This window comes from Argentina anserina, chromosome 2 (genome assembly GCF_933775445.1).
Source record: "Argentina anserina chromosome 2, drPotAnse1.1, whole genome shotgun sequence".
Taxonomy (NCBI): domain Eukaryota; kingdom Viridiplantae; phylum Streptophyta; class Magnoliopsida; order Rosales; family Rosaceae; genus Argentina; species Argentina anserina.
The window spans coordinates 18,104-37,373 of NC_065873.1; the positions used below are offsets into that span (position 1 = coordinate 18,104).

Sequence of the window (19,270 nt, forward strand, 5' to 3'; positions counted from 1 at the left end):
ACCCAATCGTTAATAAAATACATACCAGAAGAACAACACAATGTCAACCCTTTTGGTGTTCTCTTGCACATTGGCCTCTATCTTGTTTTTGCTGAGGGAGCTCAAGGTTTACTTAATAAGGAACCGTCCACCTTGCTCTCAGCTAGTCTAGTTGATCCAAAGGATGCCCGGAAGGATTGAAAATGCCGAGCAACGTGGCCTGCGAAGTTGGTTCACTCTATTGTAAGTGGTTTAGATTTATATGCAACCTGTATACATCCGTACATATCCTACATCAGCGGGCTGTTATCAGATTGCATTCATGCTTTACATTGTCTTTCTGTTATCAACATTTATTGGAATGGCTTCGCGACATCACTGCCAAAGTCCTTATCCAATCTCACCACCCTGAGCATCATTGATGTGAGTGACAATCTCACCACAGAATTACGATTGCTTTATTATACAATATTGGTGCTAGATTAATCCCCATTTTCTAGCAAACCACTTGCCGACTGTGGATGTATTAAGCTCATAATTTTGAACAAGTAGCCAAGAGATGATATGAACATAGAAAAACTTACAAACATAGCTCCACATTCACTAGACACTAATCACTCCAGCACCATTTTCCACCAACAATAAGAAAATGGCGCAAGTCAACTAAAAGATCCGACCATACAGGGTATTTGCATGCGAAATGAAATGTATCTCACTTCTGAGAACGGACAAAGTATCCCATGGCAAAGCCAAGCACTGCGGCTGCTGCTACCTTGATTTGGTCACGCAAGTAGGGATGGTATCTGCTGTTATTTTCTTTCTTTCCGTGACGTCGGGTTTTTCCGTGGTTGCTCGAGTCTGTATCTTGGGGGTTCTGAGCCTGTGCTGCTCCTGCTTGACCATTACGAGCCTCTCCAAAGGAGGGAGCAGCTTGGAGCAGTGGTGCTGCTGCTTCATCATTGAGAGCCTGTGCATTGTTGGGAGCAGCTTGGAGCAGTGGTGCTGCTGCTTCAGCCTCCGCATTGTTAGGAGCAGCTTGGACCAGTGCTAATGCTGCTTCAGCCTCCCGAGCCTCTCCAAAGTTGGGACCAGCTTGGATCTCTGCTGCTGCTCCTCCTTGAGCGTTCTGAACATCTCCAAAGTTGAGAGCAGCTTGGATCTCTGCTTCAGCGTTCTGATCATCTCCAAAGTTGAGAGGAGCTTGGACCACTGCTTCTTCAGCGGCGTTCTGAGCATCTTCAAAGTTGAGAGGAGCTTGGATCTGTGCTGCTGCCAATGCTGCTTGAGCATTCTCAGCATGAACTTCATTATGCACAACAGGAGGAATCTCTTCAAAGAAGGCAAGGTCCTCTTCATCTCTGCAGAAGAAAACCAAGCATTCAATATCTGCTAACAAATCTAATAATCAGGCCTTTTCAAAAGAAAATTTCACTTCTGAAAATATAACAAGCTTTCGCAAGCCAAAGAGGAAAGCTAAAGAGCAAACACAAAGCCGATCACATTTAGCAAACACACATTTAGAATGTAAAGTCACGAGGAAAACATCAAACACTGATGACTTACAATGACCGGAACTGGTAGTAATAGTGTTCCCAGAAATGAGGATCCTCATCATCATCCATTGCTCTCTAAGTGAGGCTTTTTTTTTGGAAGGAAGGAGCCGAAGTGAGGTTTTGGTGGAGCAATGCAAGCTTTGAAGAAGCGGGAAAAGCTTTTGTAGAGCAGAGAGATTTTGTGCGGGAATCCTTGGCTTTTATAGGCCACAAGCCACTGAGGCATTTGGTCATATAGGTTGTGGGCGAGTGAAACTGACAGCTATCCATCATCTTCAATTTATTCTATTTTTCTTGCTGGGTATATTATCTTGTATGTTTAGTTTTTTGATCAAAACTTGAGTGCAAACACCTTGAGTGCAAATAAGACACAACTCAGTTGGGAAATGGCAGAAAAGAACTAACCAGAGATGTACAAGGACGCTTCTAGATTTATACATATTGTAATAAACAAAATGTAAGTACTGTGTCAAGTGTCAACCTACGTGTATCTAAACGTGTATCAAACTAACAAATATGATCTTGTATGTTAATGTGTTCATATTTGTGCTCTCTTTCTTTCTCAATATTGATACTTATTCTTAAACTCCCTTGGCTCTGATCTTTTCCGTCTTAATATCATTCATACTGCTTACCGTTTATTTCAATTGTGTTTCATTCACTGCATGCAATCTTTGCAGCACAAGCATATACATATTTCTGATGAAGATGCCACTATGTTCTCTAGTTCTTAAAAGAAATCTTCTTTTTCTCTCTCTCTCGAATTTTTAACTCCTTTCGGAATAGCTCCTTGGTTGACTGGTTTCAATTCTCATTTTTTAATCACTTTACTTAGAATCGAACATCTATTATTGCCGATTTTCCCTATTTCGCTTTTGTTGGACTTTGCCTTTGTGGTTTAGCAGGACTCTGCACCGTGTTTGTTTCTCAATTCTGATGTAGCATGTGCATTTCTTACCTTCCTTCTCAGTTCTTCTCAAAGAAATGCAAAGTAAACTATGAAATGTGTCTTTATATAGTTGGGGAATTATCATATTTGGACATGTTTGTCAAATTTCTCAAATGTTGGCGATCCAATGAAATGTAAATTCTCATTTGTTTTCTGTAGTCTGACACCACCACCAACAATTAATTAGTAATAAGACACTAATTAGAAAGGTTGTACCGTATCCTATATTTTATAGAGTATATATAATTGGTTATACCGTGTCTCAATTCTTGTTGCCAGTAGCTTTAGCCAGTGTCTTGTGGACTTGAAAGTAGCGCTCGGAATTGTATTTGTGCTAGACATGTGTTTGCATATTATTTTTGGGTTGAGCTTTACTTCCATGTTTTGTAGTACGTAAGTGTAACATAACTATATGTTGTGGTACGTAAGTGTAACATAACCATATGAAATGGGTTTGTCCCTCTTTGATCTCTCTTGCTTCAACTCTTCTTCGTGTCCCAATTAATAAAGCTCACTTAAATGACTTAATTAGTTTGACCCCGCTTTTACTTCAACTATTTGACCCAAGTGCTAGCTTGGCCTATATGCATGCATGCATTTTCTGGACAATGCGTGACATAACTATATGAAATGGGTCTGTCCCTCTTCGATCTCTCTTGCTTCAAGTCTTCTTCGTGTCCCAACCAATAAAGCTCACTTAATTAGTTGACCGAGCTTTACTTTAACTATTTGACATCCTATTCAATTCCCCTCGATCAATATTGAGATTAAGAAGAAGAGTAGTGATATGTTGAATTAGGAGTAGCCGCAATGCTTCTCATACCACTAGATCGCTTTCTCCTTTAAAACCCTCCTTTTAACTGAAATTGATCTTATTGAAGTATGTATGAAGGTATAATATATAATTTCTAATCTTTTCACACTTGTAATAAGCATTTCAGAGGTCCGAGACGAACTATATGAAAGAGGCCTCCAAAAGTCTTATTTAACAACCAAAGTAACAAGTATAGTTGTTACATAAGATAATCCCGTTGTATTGTTGGAGTCCTGGACATGTAGTCACACCTTTTTAACTCAAATAATATGATCCCGTTGTATTGTTAACACGAAGACTACATGTCAAACGATTGGTGATTAAATGAAAATCAGCACGTAGCAGCAGGTATTTGGTGTTTAGCCACAGTTTTCATTAAATCAAGCCCCGGCAAATTGAACATACAATTACCATGAGAAATTACAAGCGGGGGTTTATAATGTCAATATTGTAACTTGCATCCGTGGTTTAATTGATCAGATTGTTCATGATATAGTCTAATTTTATATCTGTGTTTTTTCTTTCCAAACTTCGTCTTCTTCCTTCTATCTTTCTTATCAATAAATTTGTATGCCGCGATCAGTATGATTACTAATTTACGTTAAAGTTGTATGACGAGTAGAACGGAAAAGAAATTAAGAAACACCAAAGCAGCCTCTAAATAAAAGACAAAAAAAGAAAGATTACACGATAAGTACATATAATAATTTCTCTACACGTACAAATTCGCAATTAATAATGGATCTAACATAGCACATGTCTGGTGCAAATGATAGAGTGGACTAAGACATTAACCAATGTTTAATTCGTTTATTCAATGCTTGGAATTTGGGAGATTCCTGGGCGAGTTTCTTATCTTATATAATTCCTACTGTAAGTTTGTCCTGTTGTTTGCTTACCTTGTAGAGGAGGTATAATGATCTTAATTCTTACTCTATCAGTCACTTCGTGGTATTAATGGATTTCTTATATGGAGAATTTGTGTAAGTCGTTAGTCAGTGTTCAAGTTTTAATTTTTTTTTTTGCCTCTGCATCAGCATAACCACTTTGAATGACGCACCCTCAATCATCATGGTCCCTGCTATTCTATGAAGAAGCTAGCTTTTGCAGAGTTTTGGACTTACAGTTTGACTAACACATCATCTAGTCAATCATCTGTTTACTAGTGTTGTGAAAAGTTTTATAGTGGCTTTAACGGACAATGGAACAACACCATTTTATTCTGCTGGTCCCATTAAGTAGAATTGCTTCTAACTTGTTGGGTGTCTCAATGGCTTATGGTGATATGCTTAGAAAAAAAAAAACAGTTCTATACGAAAGGTGCCGTGAATTTTATACTTGAACTTGCTATGTGGTAGGCATACTAGTGAAATGAATGTATGAACTTTGGGGACAAGGAGGTAACAATTAAGACATAAGTAATAAAGTTTTCGATTGATTCATTCACGTCTTGGTTGTAGCAGGTTTACAATCAACATAATTAGTTAAGACTTAAGAGCATATGACTGCGAACCATTTATCACAAGTTGGAGAACAAGATGATGAGATTCGAAACAGTGTTCAAAATTAGTACTAAAAAAGTACAAACTCATTATTTAGAAACTTCACGCTTGTGTGCCGTTTTATAGTTTGAGATTACGTAATAACAAAACATAACTCCATAAAAATGCTTCCAATTTTTTCATAACAAACTACGGACCAAATAAGAGGGTAACACAAGCCAAACGAGATATTGTTCTAATTTAAGACCTCTCCTATTAAATGCCAATCATATTTTCATTTCCGTTCATTTACTCATTATATAATTTGTGTGTGTAGGACTAAAAAGGAATATTTGAAAAGTCACTATTAGTGGATGTCTTTCAGCTTCCTCAACCGACAGCAATCCCATACTTCACCACAGACATACCCTCCACCTCCACTCCTACCTCCTCACCGTCAATTTATCCCTGTCTCTTCCACTCAGTACTATCAACGGTCAAGATTATTACAACCTCCCTTATTAATCTATACAAAGCCGCAGCAGATCAGACATTTATCGTCTTGGCTCTGTTTCGTTTGGGGTCCTCCCTCCCCTGTTTTTAACTACAATCAATCTCACGCACTCTATCTCAAGTCTTCACCTTTCTCCATTTTGGTCTTTCTCTCTTTTCTGTTCCAGAGGTTTCCACAATCCCCATTTCTCATCTGACCCAAAAGGAAGCAACAGTCTTTGTCGCATTTTCCCAGCTTTGTTATAACTTTTGAAAGCAAAATTTTGAGTTCCAGCCGATCTTTCTCTGTTGGAACTCTTTATTCGTTTCCTGCGTCAAAGATTTCAATCTCAAAATCCCAGAATCAGAAGCCTCAATTTGACATTGTAGCCGAACCACAAGACCCAATTTGATATTTCTGTTGGGCATATCTATAACAGAGCTCCTCCTCTGCCGTTTGTGCTGTTTTGTCATCTTTGGCATTCTTTTGTTACAAATGATTCACCTGGCTTCCTTTACAAAATATGAGAGAATTTATTTGAATGATGAAATTGAGATAGTCTTCGAAATATGTGCTTGTACACGTGCTTGTACACTTCTCCATTCATACAGGTGTACTGAGATTTTAGTATCATACTGCCGTAGACTTGATTCATGTAACTTGTTATCAATCAACTGGAGATTTTACAACTTTCACTGTAAATTCTTTAATTTCAAAGCTTATGCACCTTCCACAACTATTTTAAATATTCTTATGAGCAGCTTAAAACCAATTATCTATATCTCACAATTAGAATACCAACTTTCTTTGTAGCAGTGAATTATCTGTCATTCCTCCTGGTTATTCCCATATTGTACACTTTCTTTTCATTGCTAGTATTTCTTCTCTGTACTTATCATACATGCTTTCGCCTTTGCTACTTGTACCAGGTTTCAGGTGAAAAGAAGCAGTTTTTCATCAATTTCATTACTATTCTAATGTTTGGTGCTATTGGTACGCTAATATCCTGCAGCATCATAGCATTTGGTACGTCTCACAACTCTCTAAACCCTAATTGAGGTTTTCATGATGCGAATTGCGTATTTGACTTCTTGCGATACAAATATGTGGATACTTAGCTTACTGGTATTTCCTTGATTTAGGTGCTACTCAGATCTTCAAGAAATTAAACGTTGGTTCGCTGGACATAGGGGATTATCTCGGTATTTTAGCTTTCCTTGTTTCCCTAGTGTATATATATATTCTGCTTCTGTTGTTCACCATTCTAGCTTATAATTTGCAGCAATTGGTGCAATATTTGCTGCAACTGATTCTGTATGCACGTTGCAGGTAAAGCACATATCTTACATCTGAGCTTTCAATCTCATAAAAGTCACCAAGTTTCCAAACTAATTAGATTGTTTATTTCTTTGGTGCAGGTGCTCAATCAGGACGAGACACCATTACTGTACAGTCTTGTATTTGGGGAGGTAGTTGTTAACGATGCTACATCTGTGGTGCTTTTCAATGCTATCCAGAGCTTTGATCTGACACACATTGATTCTGGAATTGCCTGGCAATTTATGGGCAGTTTTTTGTATTTGTTTTTTGCAAGCACCATGCTGGGAGTGTTTGTAAGCTCTCTTCTGTATTCTCTTTGTCCATGGTCAAGTCAAAATGTTGAGTTTTTCCCTGGTATAACTTGGTTCTTTTGCAGGCAGGGCTGCTAAGTGCTTTCATCATCAAAAAGCTTTATTTTGCAAGGTATGATGTTGGATTTAGATGTTATGCCAAAATCATTTTATTTAATATCGTAGCATCTTTAGTTTCTATGTGTAAGTTTGTTTTAAAATAGATTCTTTTTCTGACAACTTGCTTTCTGGCATATTAAGGCACTCTACTGATCGTGAGGTTGCTCTTATGATGCTCATGCCTTTCATATATACTGGCTGCGGTGAGGTTTCCTTCTACTCTGAGACTTTTACAAAAGGCTCAGGGTGCTTCTTCACCCTCCTTGTCTGCTTTAATATAATCTGTGCAGCTCTGATTGCTTTAGCTATATTCGCTGAAGTCATGATCGATGATATATTTGATGTGTTTTGCAGCTATTCTATTCGAGTGCCATTCTCACTGTGTTCTTTTGTGGGATTGTTATGTCCCATTACACCTGGCACAATGTGACAAAGAGTTCAAGAGTCACGACCAAGTGTGGCTTTCTAGTTCTAACCATTACTTATTCTATTTCAAAGTGATAATCATAGAATTAATTTCAAAAGGTCGTGTATCTAACTGTTAAATTTTTGTGACTTCTTTTAGGCATGCTTTTGTGACCTTGTCATTTGTTTGGGAGATTTTTATCTTCCTCTATGTTGGTATGGATGCCTTGGACATCGACAAGTGGAGATTTGTAAGTGATAGGTAAGTATAAATTTAGGAGTGAAGAATACTTTGAACCTTTACATTACAAATATTATATGAATATCAGACACTCATTTAGCTTATATAGAGAAATTGTCTGCATTTCAAATAATAATAATAATAATACCCACTTCTTTTACTTTTATCTTTTTATTGAACTGGTATTTTACATATGGTGCTTGCTTTTGTGGCAGTGACTTCAATACTGCTCAGTCTTGTAATGCTTGCAAGAGCAGCTTTTGTTTTTCCCTTGTCCTTTTTGTCCAACTTTTTCAAGAAAAATGAAAGAGAGAAAATTAGCCTCCAGCAGCAAGTAAGTTTTTTGGTTTTTCAATGACTAATTTCTTCCTTTTCTTTTCTTCTGCTATAGTGAACTGACAAATTAATATTTACATCTTACTGTAGGTATAATATGGTAGGCTGATCTTATGAGAGGTGCTGTATCTATAGCACTTGCTTATAATCAGGAAAGTTGTGGAAACTGTTCCTTTTTATGTTGTTTTAGGTTTAATTCTACCCAAGTACGTCATAAGGAAAGGGAAAAAAGGTTGGCCTTCCATGAGAAGGTTTTTTGAATCAGCACAATACATAATTTTGAAATATGCTGTATGAGATCTGTGGTTTTATTTGGCGCCTTCTAGTAATCAGAGAGTTGCTAGGGGTTCCCTTTTCATCTGTAATCCCATAAATTTTTACATGCAAAGACTTGATACTTCTAACATGCTATTAAGATTTGACTTCATAATTCCAAAATCAAAAATTCAAATATGAGTTTAGCCAATCAGGTGAAAAAAATAGTCGTTGTGTTGTATTATCCTCTATTCCGGAAGCTATCTACTTCAGTTTTATTAAATGAGTTGATTCAGGGAATATTTGGTGTTGAAGAGTGTACGGTTAATATGTGGACAATGAAATACAAGATACCTACAAAGACTAATTTGCTAAATGACTAATTTGGACATGTAAGACAATTTTGGGTCAATTTTGGGTCAATTTTAGTTTAAAACAATGTTTGAATGTATGACTGATACCAAGGAGCTCTATGGTTAAGGAAAGCATGTACAATTACAAGTGCAGGATTAATTATTGTATATCAGTATATGTATAAAGTTTATCTCTAACTTCCTCTCCTGGTATTGTTTTTGTTTGTTTGAAATGTGGTGCTCTTTTGATTTTTCTATAGAGGAAACCATATTCGCATTCTTTTGATTAATGCTCCAACAAATAGCCTGCCCTGCCCCTCTTTTCTCCATATTGTCTTCATTACCGATGTGCAGAACCTTCTGAGCAAAATGTTTGCAGAAATATTCCATGTTATCAAGGTTAAGATATCCGTGACTCGGATTTGGTTGAATGAATGGCGATGTGAAAGTCGTCGAGCTTAGTTGAGAAGCATGTGACCTTTCAGGTGGATTCTCTACTCGTGTTTTTCAGTTCAGTTCTTCTTCGGATCTGGTTAGCTGGTATTCGAGGGTGACATTGAATGATTGGTTTGCAGTTGAAACAAGTAATGATTGAAAAAGAATGTGGATCAGTGGTAATTACTATGACTTTGTACATGTACAATTTCATCGGGGCAGAACAACTAATCCTAAAAGAATTCAGAACATAATTGGTTCCCTCTTAGTTTCAGCATTGTAAAGGTCTTTCTGGTTGGAACAAATGCTGCTCTTTCGATAAAATTAGGATATCACGATTGAAATTAGGTAAGAAAGGCTACCCTTTGTGCTCCATAGTCACGTCGCATATAACATAGGGAGCCTAGGAAGGCAGCGCGCTTTGGGATGCGGAGTAACAAACTAAATAATCTGGATTACAATGTTTTATCTCCACCCATTCATTTCCTTCAGTGAACATGAGGAGATCAGTAATATGCTGGCACAGTTGCAGGAAAGAACATTTGTCTAACTCCTTTGCCCTTTATAATAGGGAATATGATGCCTGATGCACTCTGAAAATAATAAACCAAGAAATATTTGTATAAGAACTCAGTTATCAGCATAGAAAATTATAATTACAATAAGTTGTAACATGTTCTTAACATACTAAGATCAATCTAGCACCAAGCCATATGCGTTTAGGTGAAGGGAATGGAAACATCAAGTGCCCTACGCCATATATAGCAACAACAAAGAAATGGAGAGACAAGTGTAGTGGACGGGGGTTAAGACCAGAGAGAAGAGATACTGGTCCATATGAAAGATGCCTCCAAGGCTCAAATGGATGTCTCATGTTGAATGAATCGCCTAACAAAAGTGCACCAGGAGTGGGAACCGGATTAGCAGCCATCATTTCTCTACTGCAACCATAGAAGCACTGTATAGCTGTGGGGGAATCTGAAATACAAAGTAGTTCTCAGATTAGTTCATCAATAATATCAGTATGCATATCAAGTTTGAATTAATCAAATCAACAAAAAAATTGAAAAGAAGTCTGAAAGATACCTGAGGAGTCACCAGTCTTCAAATAGTTGGCCATTTCACCATTAGCTACTGAAGGGACTTTTGTTCCAGGTATATCGACCAAGCAACGAACCTCAGTGGAACTAATAGGATAAAACAGGATGAGTGAAGGATCTCCCAAAATCACATGTCCATGATTTGCGTGTGGAAGCTCACAGTTTTCCAAGATCAAACCAACAAAACAAGGACTTTCAACCTGCAGCAATAAACAATAACTATGTCGGTCAGACGAAAGAGTAAAACCCCTGCGAGGCTGTAATAAATTCAGTTCAAATTGGTTATTTAACTATCAAGTTTGGCACTTCATTAGTACCTTTGGTGCACTGAGTGATTTGCGCATATTTGAAAAGCAGCCATTACACACGATTGTTAGTGGATCATATTGTCACGTCCCTATTTTGGGAGTGTCAATCGTGCGCGTCGCTGGTTAAAAGAACATCAGACTTGAAGATCCTGAATGCATATGTTATGTATAACGGTTTGTTTTGTGTCTCGCCGAAGCTCTTCATTTTTGATCCTCTGATGTTTTTACCTTAGCTCTTCATCATAAATTTTTGTGACATGAAATCTGCATGCATGTAATCCCATATATCGTACGTCTAAAATTCAAGCAGGGAAGTAAGCTCCATTAATATCATATATCAAGATTATTTGCTAGTCAACAGTAGGATAGGAAGCTTGCTTAGTAATACACTAATACCACAAAGACGTCCCCTAAGATTGACATCTCTTTGGATTCTTATGTACCCGTCTTCACCCCAGCTTCTACCCCATGAGTTCTTCACGAGCCAAAAAACTTCGTACCATCATCACTTGTCCCATACCCAACTGCAGTTACTCCATGGTCACGACCCCGAAATTTCGAACATGAAACTCAAAAATCGAAGTCATGAAAAACTCTAAAACAATCTCAATAAATCGAAATCATCTTATTGTCACAGCGGATCGTTACTGAGTTTATAGTACAACTCAGTCGAATTGATTATTACAAACCAAATTTATAATTCAAGCATTATATCAAATGGAAATGTAAAAATCATCTCAATCCTCACCACAAAATAAAATAAGGCAACTTCGAAGTTTCAGAGTTGTCCGTCGATTCTGATAATCCACACATGCGGAACTATCCCCTACATCATCGAATATGTGCACCGGGATTGCAAAACACAAACCCGGTAAGCTTTGCAGCTCGTATGAGTAAACAACAAACTAACATGTATAGTAATACGAGAGTAAATATTGAAACATCCAATTATAAATGTACTCATGAGTCAAAGGACAGCTCATATGGTCGTCCAATAATATCTTAAAATATAAGTGCTCATGAGAAATCAGACAACCCATATGTTTACCCAATTACATTTATAATACGGGTACTCATCTGTTACCCCTCATGCAGTACACCGCCGGGCATTGGGCAACTCATCTGTCACCCAATAATCTCAAACATATGGGTACACATAAGCCGATAACCCATTTGTTACCTCTCATGCCAGTAAACCGGCAGACAGACTAGAGCTCTAACTGTATCGTAACTGTCGCCCGGCCAAGGCTAGGTTCCGACATGCCAACACGTCTGAAGACATGTCCGAAGACAACAAAAACGTTTTAACATAACTCAAGTTAAAACCACGTACAAAACAATCCTCACATGTTATTGTACAAACCAAGTGACATGCTCAAATAATTAAATACCAATACCATAAATGAACTTATTTGAAAACGGGAAATCGGGAATATGACAGTATATAATATAGCAACCCATATATATGTATCGATTTTACCAATTATACACATACACAATCCACTATATCATATACATATCATAGTTCAATCTTTTTAAAATAAGTGTAATTATGAATCTCCGCTAAGGGTAGATTCGTCATTGTGAAATTTTACTCACCTTAGTTTCCTGAGCGTAATTCCCACAATACTGAAAGCAATTCCTATACTCGATTAATCGATCACCTACATTGAAGAAGAAGTGATTAGAAACGTTATGTAAAACCTGAAATGTCGAAACAGTACTAATGTTTAACTGTTCAGTAATTTTCGGTTTTTATGAAATTATTGTTCACGTAAATTACTATTCACATATTAATGTTTTCATATACGTATTACTTTTCATATACATACTATTTATGTATTACTCTTTATATATGTACTGTTTACGTATTACTTTTCTTATACGTATTGTTTCCGTATTACTTATCCTATAAATACTAATTACTAATTTACCTTTCAAAAATAATTTTTACAATTACTGTACGTAAAATAATTTTACATTCACCGTACGTAATATAATTTTATATTCACCGTACGTAAAATAATTTGACATTCACCATACATAAAATAATTTTATATTTACCGTATGTAAATCACTTTATACAAAAATTACTTTTTGAAAATTTACTGTTCACGTGCCGCCGCACGTGGCGGCGCGTGGGGTTCATGCGCCGCTCAAACCGGCGCGCGTGGCTTGCCCACCGCCACCCAAAACCTTTCCTTTCCTTCTGCTCCACCCTTCTACGGCCTAAGGCCGCCTCTTGCACCTCTCACCCTCCCTCACGCGCCGCCTAAGGCGGCGGTGCTCATTTTCATCCTCCTCCTCCGATTCTCCCCAATTCCTCCACAAATTCAACAACAATCACACCAAACAAAAAATCAAGCAAACCCTTACCTAGATATGGCTTCAGAATCACTAGGAAATCACTGGAGGTGCTTGAATTTCGACGGCGGCAAAATCGAGCAGCGGCGAGGGGCGAGGCGCGAATTGAGCTCCAATCTCATCATATGTAGCACCATGGGTAATGAGCGGTGGAGACGTGCTAGCCTCGTGCACTGGCGTCGCCGGAGGAGCAGCTCGGACGGCGGAGGAAGTCACGGGGCCTCGGGTTGTCGCGCGAGAGCTCACGGCGGCGGGGGGAGGCGTGTCGAGTTCGTGGGTTGCTGCGGTGGACCGTGCGAAGCTTTTGAGGCCGGCGGTGAGAGACACGGACGTCCGGTTGGCGAGATCACTGGCGATGAGTTTTTTGAGAGAGAGAGAGAGTCGGGGAGAGAGAGAGCGGCTGCAGGGGAAGGAGGAGAGAGAATGAGGGTTTTCGAAAATGGAAACCCTAACCCTTAAACATTCCTTTTTATACTCTTTTTCAAAATTGGAAACTAACTTCCGTCGCTATTAAATTTCACATGCGACGTCTGATTAGAACGCGTGACATGTCCACGAACTCGGATCGACGAGCTCTACAACTTTCATGAAGGAAGTCTTTGGAAACGAGCGACGGAGTAAAAGTCGATTCTCGCATCGCGGAAGCGTAATGTTTCTCCAATTAAGATTTCCGAAAGCGGTTCCGTTTTCGATTTACAATGTCGCGAGGCGAAACAATGCGGTTTATTATTCGTATAAAGTTTATTAATTTTTACGAATTCAAATAATTTGATCCCGAATTAGAGTCTAATTCACTTCCACATTGTCCTGTGAACACCCCTCTAGAGTAAAACTGCATGGCAGCCCCACTGGCATCAATCGCAACTGAGACTGGTTGGTTCGCAACGGCCTTCAACAAAGCCTCCTCATTCTCCGGCACAACCTCATAGCCAGTGATCTTGGCTGCAGGAGTTTCCTCGTTGTTCCTCCTGCAACTCCCATCAATTCCCTGATAAGGGTAGTCTCCTTCAGCTGCCAAGCCTTCGTTGAGGATGATGAACTGAAAGGCATAAGTCATTAAACCACCCGAACAGCCTGCACTAACAGTGTCACAATCGACTAGTTGTTGCTTCGAAAGAGGCACCAACTTCCCTGTTTTTAGCTTCGTAACTCCTTCTGTAGCTGCCACTGCAGAAAATGCCCAGCAACATCCTACGAACATAAATATATGACATTACGTGCCTGAGTAAGATACATGTTGAGAACTTAAGATCACAGCCCACACTTCAGTGTTCTCTTGCTACATATATCTAACATGTTATGTTATCTCAAGCTTGATGTGGGTCTCGAATAACTAATGAACATTCCACCCGGATCAAGGTTTTTCTAAAAGTGATGGTCTACCTTCTGATCGAGTGTGTAAGCTATCAAGTACTCGTTTAGCTAGGAAATGAATACGTACGTCTGCTACTACTTATGATGAAGATCGATCATGACATGCATGATAATCTGTTCACATGTAGATATTGTGGGCAAAATTTAATTTGGAGTTCTCTAACAACATAACATAAAAGTGTAGATCGTATATACTTGAATAAAATTAGACAGAAGGGTGGCCGGGTATTAGGCTTTCCACAATAACCCTGATCCTTCACAGGGGTCACGGCTCCCCGCTTCCTCCAATCCACAGTAGACGGGACTGCAGTCACATTGGCATATTTAAATGATGTTCCAGATGATGACATGAGATTTGGAGACTGAAACTTGTATCCATTGCGGAAGGCCAAGTACTCTTCATTAGTCAGGTCTGCGAATTCATTGATCCTTAAACTGTAAGGCTTATTTCCACCCATGTTGAAGGACTCTACGAACTCCACACTTGTCCTTGAATATCTTGAAACGCTTCTCCTTCTCCACATGGTCCTTATAGACGCGTCCATGACTAGCCATCCACTGGTCATGTCTCTTCACCATTACATTAAGCTCAGCATCAGGCAATGTGCGGCAGTAGGCTAGGGATGCCCAAATTCCAAAAACTAGAAGCACATGTAATATTGTTGAGCTTTTGAATATGAAAGCCATTGTTAGGCTGAAATGAGGTTACTTCTGAAAAGTGGAGAGGCCTATATGAGAGTAGCAGCCGGACCATGCACAGTGATTGATGTGGAAGTTTTAAGAGAAGGATGGACTTATTCTCCGGTGTGCTCGGCAATCTGGTGCTACTTTGGCAACCAAGTCGCATTCTCTATTATGTTGAAACTTTTTGATGCAGTTGATTATGAGTATATGCGATGATGTGTAATAAGCAATCAGGAAAAGAAAAATCCTTAGAGTGGGCTAGTTTTGGAACTTTGCCTCTAGATTCTGCAGATTCTTAGATTAAGAGTTCATGTGATTTGCTATTAAACTTAATTTGTACCTCAACGGCTATGAAACAATGAACTCATAATTCATTGATGCTCAGATGGTGTTTGGATATGCTCTTTACAAAGATGGAAACGATAAGAAATTGACTTATTCCTTGGAAAAATACAGTTCAGATGTAGCTGCGAGAAGTTTCCACAACGGGCGTTTCATCCAGAGAATGCGTGAAAAGGCTCCAACTCTTTCAAAGTAAATCTCCATATACCTTTAATTATATTGCATCAGATTCCTATATATGATTCCTATATGGTTGAACATGTTTTGAGTTTCAAATTACTCATTTCTTTTCCCTAGAACTTCATTGCAGTGTGAAATTGGAACAAGGATCAGTGACAACTCTCATCAGGGGATCGGCTCCAGACCCCTACCTGTGTGTAGGGCGACCAACTCGCCTCTTTGACGTTAAGTCCTGGACTAGCGACAAGCTCTCCGAATTTAACCGGATCGGCATGCCTGAACCCCTCGGAATGAGCAGCCATATATGCTGATGAGAGTTCTAAGGGTATGGGTGCCGTGTTGGTGCATGACAAGCATCCCGTGGCATTTATCAGCAAAGCCTTAACAGAGCGACAACAGGCGTTGTCGACCTATGACCGTGAAATGTTCTCCATCCTCCTTGCCATTGATAAATGGCGCCCTTATCTCTTGGGTAATTCATTCACAATCCGCACTGATCACCAGACAATTAAGCACATGCTCGATCAAAGAGTATCGACACCAGCCCAACACAAGTGGCTATCGAAATTGATGGGATACAATTACTCGATTGAGTACAAGCCTGGTAAGACAAATACGATCCCTGATCTCCTCTCTAGACAACATGAATTGATGGCTATTCGAACTGTCTCGGCCCCCATTTTCGATAGCATTCAAGACATTGATGCTGCTTGTCGCCGTGACCCTGAGGCCTCTGCTCTGCTACATGAGTTGGCCACTAGTAAGTGCACGCGCAAGAATTTCACTCTTGTGAATGATCGGTTGTATTACAAAGGCAGGATATTTGTTCCAAGTTCATCGGAGCGGCGCTCAAAGATTTTGCACGAGTACCATGCTTCCGCGCAATAACTCTACAGGGGGCGATCCTATTACAGGAATAGCATCGGGCACGCCCGTTACAATTTTTACTGCCCAATAACCAATTTGGTCCCAGTTACACCAAAAGATGCAGTCAATACACCCAAAGCCACACCAGTAATTCCATTTGAGGTTCAAAAAAATGACTAACATATATTTTAGCAAATTGGCAAGTTTTAGAAAACTAGTGTAGCAAATTGTCAAAATTTAAAGCTAGTGTAGCAAATTGGTACCAAAGCCAAAGCTAAGCTAAGGTAGGAAATTGGCAATTATGCCTCCCTTCTTTAGGATGAGAGCACATCACCTGTACCAGAGTGTTTGTGCCAAACCAGTGCCACTCATCAAAATTCGACACATGTCACAACTACTCTCTCTCAGATTTAGTTTTGTTTTACTCCCTAGAAAGGGGAATGCAGATATACGTTTCCTATTCCTTCTATACATGGGATAATAATTCCTTGTTTACGTGGGAATAATAATATGAGTAGAAATCCTATAAATACGCAAACCTTCAACATGAGTTTGTTCCTCACCAAATACGAGATTGTTTCCAGCAATGTATAACTGCAAGGTTTTCAGCACCGTGATACCTTTATTACATCACTATCTGGGTGGTGCTACCACAAACAGCCGCAAAAGACGTACTGCTACCTTATTACCTCTCTTCTCTCCATCTAAAAGGTTCAAGAAATGCATAACAAATTCACCACCACAATCGACAACCACAATTTCTGATATCCCCGACTGTATAGTTGTCGAAATACTTTCTCGAATTCCTAACCTTAAGGCCATATTCGGGTGCAAGCGTGTGTGCAAGCGCTGGTTTGATCTCATCTCTGAAACTTATTTCGTTAGCCGGGTTTTATCTCATCTCGAATTTCCGACGAGGCCTTACCTGACTGCTCATGTTATGCGCCACTTTGGTGATTACAAACTCATACCCCTCACCTCCACTCGTTCCAAACTTCCAGGGATATATTCAATGGAGTTCCTCAAAGGTGTTAAGCAGCGTGATAATACACCAACTGTGGAAGCAACTTTCAATGACTTGGTCCTGTGCTGCGCAACCCGGTTTGATCAGCGTGACTACTACATCTGCAATTCAATAACCAAGCAATGGGTGGCTCTCCCTTCCACCCCTCGAGTTCACCGGAAGATGGTGCCGGCGGGATTCCTTTGTGATCCCTACTATGCTGATCAAGGTAATGCCGATTATAGGTGGGCGATTGTGCGAATAGTTCCAATGTCAACAGGACTAGAACACGGTTTCTGTGTGGAGGCATTCTCTTCTGAGATAGGGGAGTGGACCGAGAAAGACTGTATTACTAATGCACAAATACCAAAATGCTTTGATTCTTTCATTTACTGGCGGTCCGGCGTGGCTTTCAACGGCAAGTTGTACTGGTTTAATTATAAAGGCTTTACTCTTGAGTTGGATCCATTTAATATCAGTGTTAGTGGTATTCGTATCATCCCTGTCTTCGGATCACTAAACCAAGCTCTCCAACTAGGTGTGTGCCAGGGGCGTTTGCGAATATACCCCTTTTATATATGTGGATTTATTAGTATTTGGGAACTGAGAGAAACTTCAGGCAACGTGGAATGGACTTTGATATTTGACGGTGTTCCTATGTTGGACATGGTTTCCCAAGATCCTGAGATCACTGCACAAAAATCAGGCAAACTGGACGTGCTAGGTTTCCTGCCAAGCAATGAGGATATCATCTACCTGAAATTTCCGGAACAGATAGTCATGTGCAATCTTCGTGAAAACACGTTAGAGAAGAGTCCACTTGATCCACCTATAGATGTTGGATTTGATTTCTATAACTCTGTTGGTTGGTTTGCATTTGTGCTCCCGTGGTGGCCTACACCAGTTCCTAGAATCAATAATCCAAAGGTTTCTTAGCTAAGGCGGAACAACTTGAATTATTCCCGGCGCTCTTTTTGGAGGCTGACAATGAGCTCGGTGTATTTGTTGAAGACTCAGAGGCTTTTCCTTAAGAACTTGAGGCCGGCGAGGGCATGAATTCGCAGCCAGTGCCTTAACATCAGCTTGCTTAAAGAAGCCCTGGCGTTTTTTTTGGTTCGGATTGATGTCTGAACTTTAACTAAGACTCTTTCTTTCTTTCTTTTGAAATGACTCTCTTTAATTATTTGTTTTTTTTTTTTAATTTAAACTCTTTTCACCAACATCTCTTACTCTGTAGTTTCCAGGCCAGAAACATAGAAGAGAAAAAAAAAAAAAAAGATAGAGATAAACGTAATATTTATGATATTCAACTCTATTCATCATTCATCTCTTCCATTCATAGCCTTACACTTACCAGCCAGCATATCATAAACCAAGCATTACGTCCAATATACTTGTATGATTGCATGTATTATTCCACCAGGCTAGAAATTTAGTCCTATTCACTAATAGAAATCTAAGAAATCTCTTTCTTAGATCATGAAGGTCATACACTTGCACAATCAAAGCTTCCAGAGTGGAAGCCCTCATTTCTTGAGTTCGTTATAATTGGCTCTTGGTGATATGGCTTGTACAGCACTCAAGAGACGAGACTTTGTAATGCTGTAAACCCTTACACTACCTAGAGCATTTCCATTGACCTAATTTTCCTAATTATGAAATCTACTTATGAAATCTACCTCTGTTTGTGGGAACCAAGGAGGTATCCAAACATGAGTACTGCGAGGAAGGTAAGCATTCTGGCTGCTGCTGCCTTGAATTGGGATTCCGGTTGAGCTTGGAACGGCTGCAATCTGCTTTCCTCCTTCTTCGCTCTCTTTGTGGGACCTCGAGGGGCTCTTTTGCGGATTATCAAGCCTGGTCCAAAGTTGGGAGCAGCTTGGAGCTGTGGTGGTGGTTCTTGAGAGTTTTGATCCTGTCTAAAGTTGGGAGCAACTTGGATCTCAGCTGTGGCTGCTTCAAAACCTTGAGGTTGTTCAGAGTCCACTGGAGCAGCCACACCCCTCCCTCGCCCATCAACTTCT

General features: G+C 39.5%; 1 protein-coding gene and 1 pseudogene across 3 annotated transcripts; one reads left to right on the forward strand and one right to left on the reverse strand.

Moving 5' to 3' along the window:
* Positions 1–5,474: 5,474 nt before the first annotated feature.
* LOC126785225 (sodium/hydrogen exchanger 1-like) lies at positions 5,475–8,363 on the forward strand. Of its 3 annotated transcripts, XM_050510846.1 has the most exons (11): positions 5,475–5,880; positions 6,199–6,295; positions 6,412–6,471; positions 6,552–6,598; positions 6,688–6,882; positions 6,966–7,012; positions 7,141–7,202; positions 7,354–7,454; positions 7,565–7,666; positions 7,861–7,979; positions 8,072–8,363. In XM_050510846.1, the coding sequence occupies exons 1-9, from the start codon at positions 5,839–5,841 to the stop codon at positions 7,661–7,663; spliced, it is 750 nt and encodes a 249-aa protein (XP_050366803.1). In that variant the 5' UTR covers positions 5,475–5,838; the 3' UTR covers positions 7,664–7,666; positions 7,861–7,979; positions 8,072–8,363. The 3 variants fall into 3 exon arrangements, with proteins under 3 accessions (XP_050366803.1, XP_050366804.1, XP_050366802.1); XM_050510847.1 differs by lacking the exon at positions 7,354–7,454; XM_050510845.1 differs by lacking the exons at positions 7,861–7,979; positions 8,072–8,363 and having other exon boundaries at positions 7,141–7,454.
* Positions 8,364–10,782: 2,419 nt separating this feature from the next.
* On the reverse strand, positions 10,783–14,857 carry LOC126785224 (senescence-specific cysteine protease SAG39-like; annotated as a pseudogene).
* Positions 14,858–19,270: the final 4,413 nt, after the last annotated feature.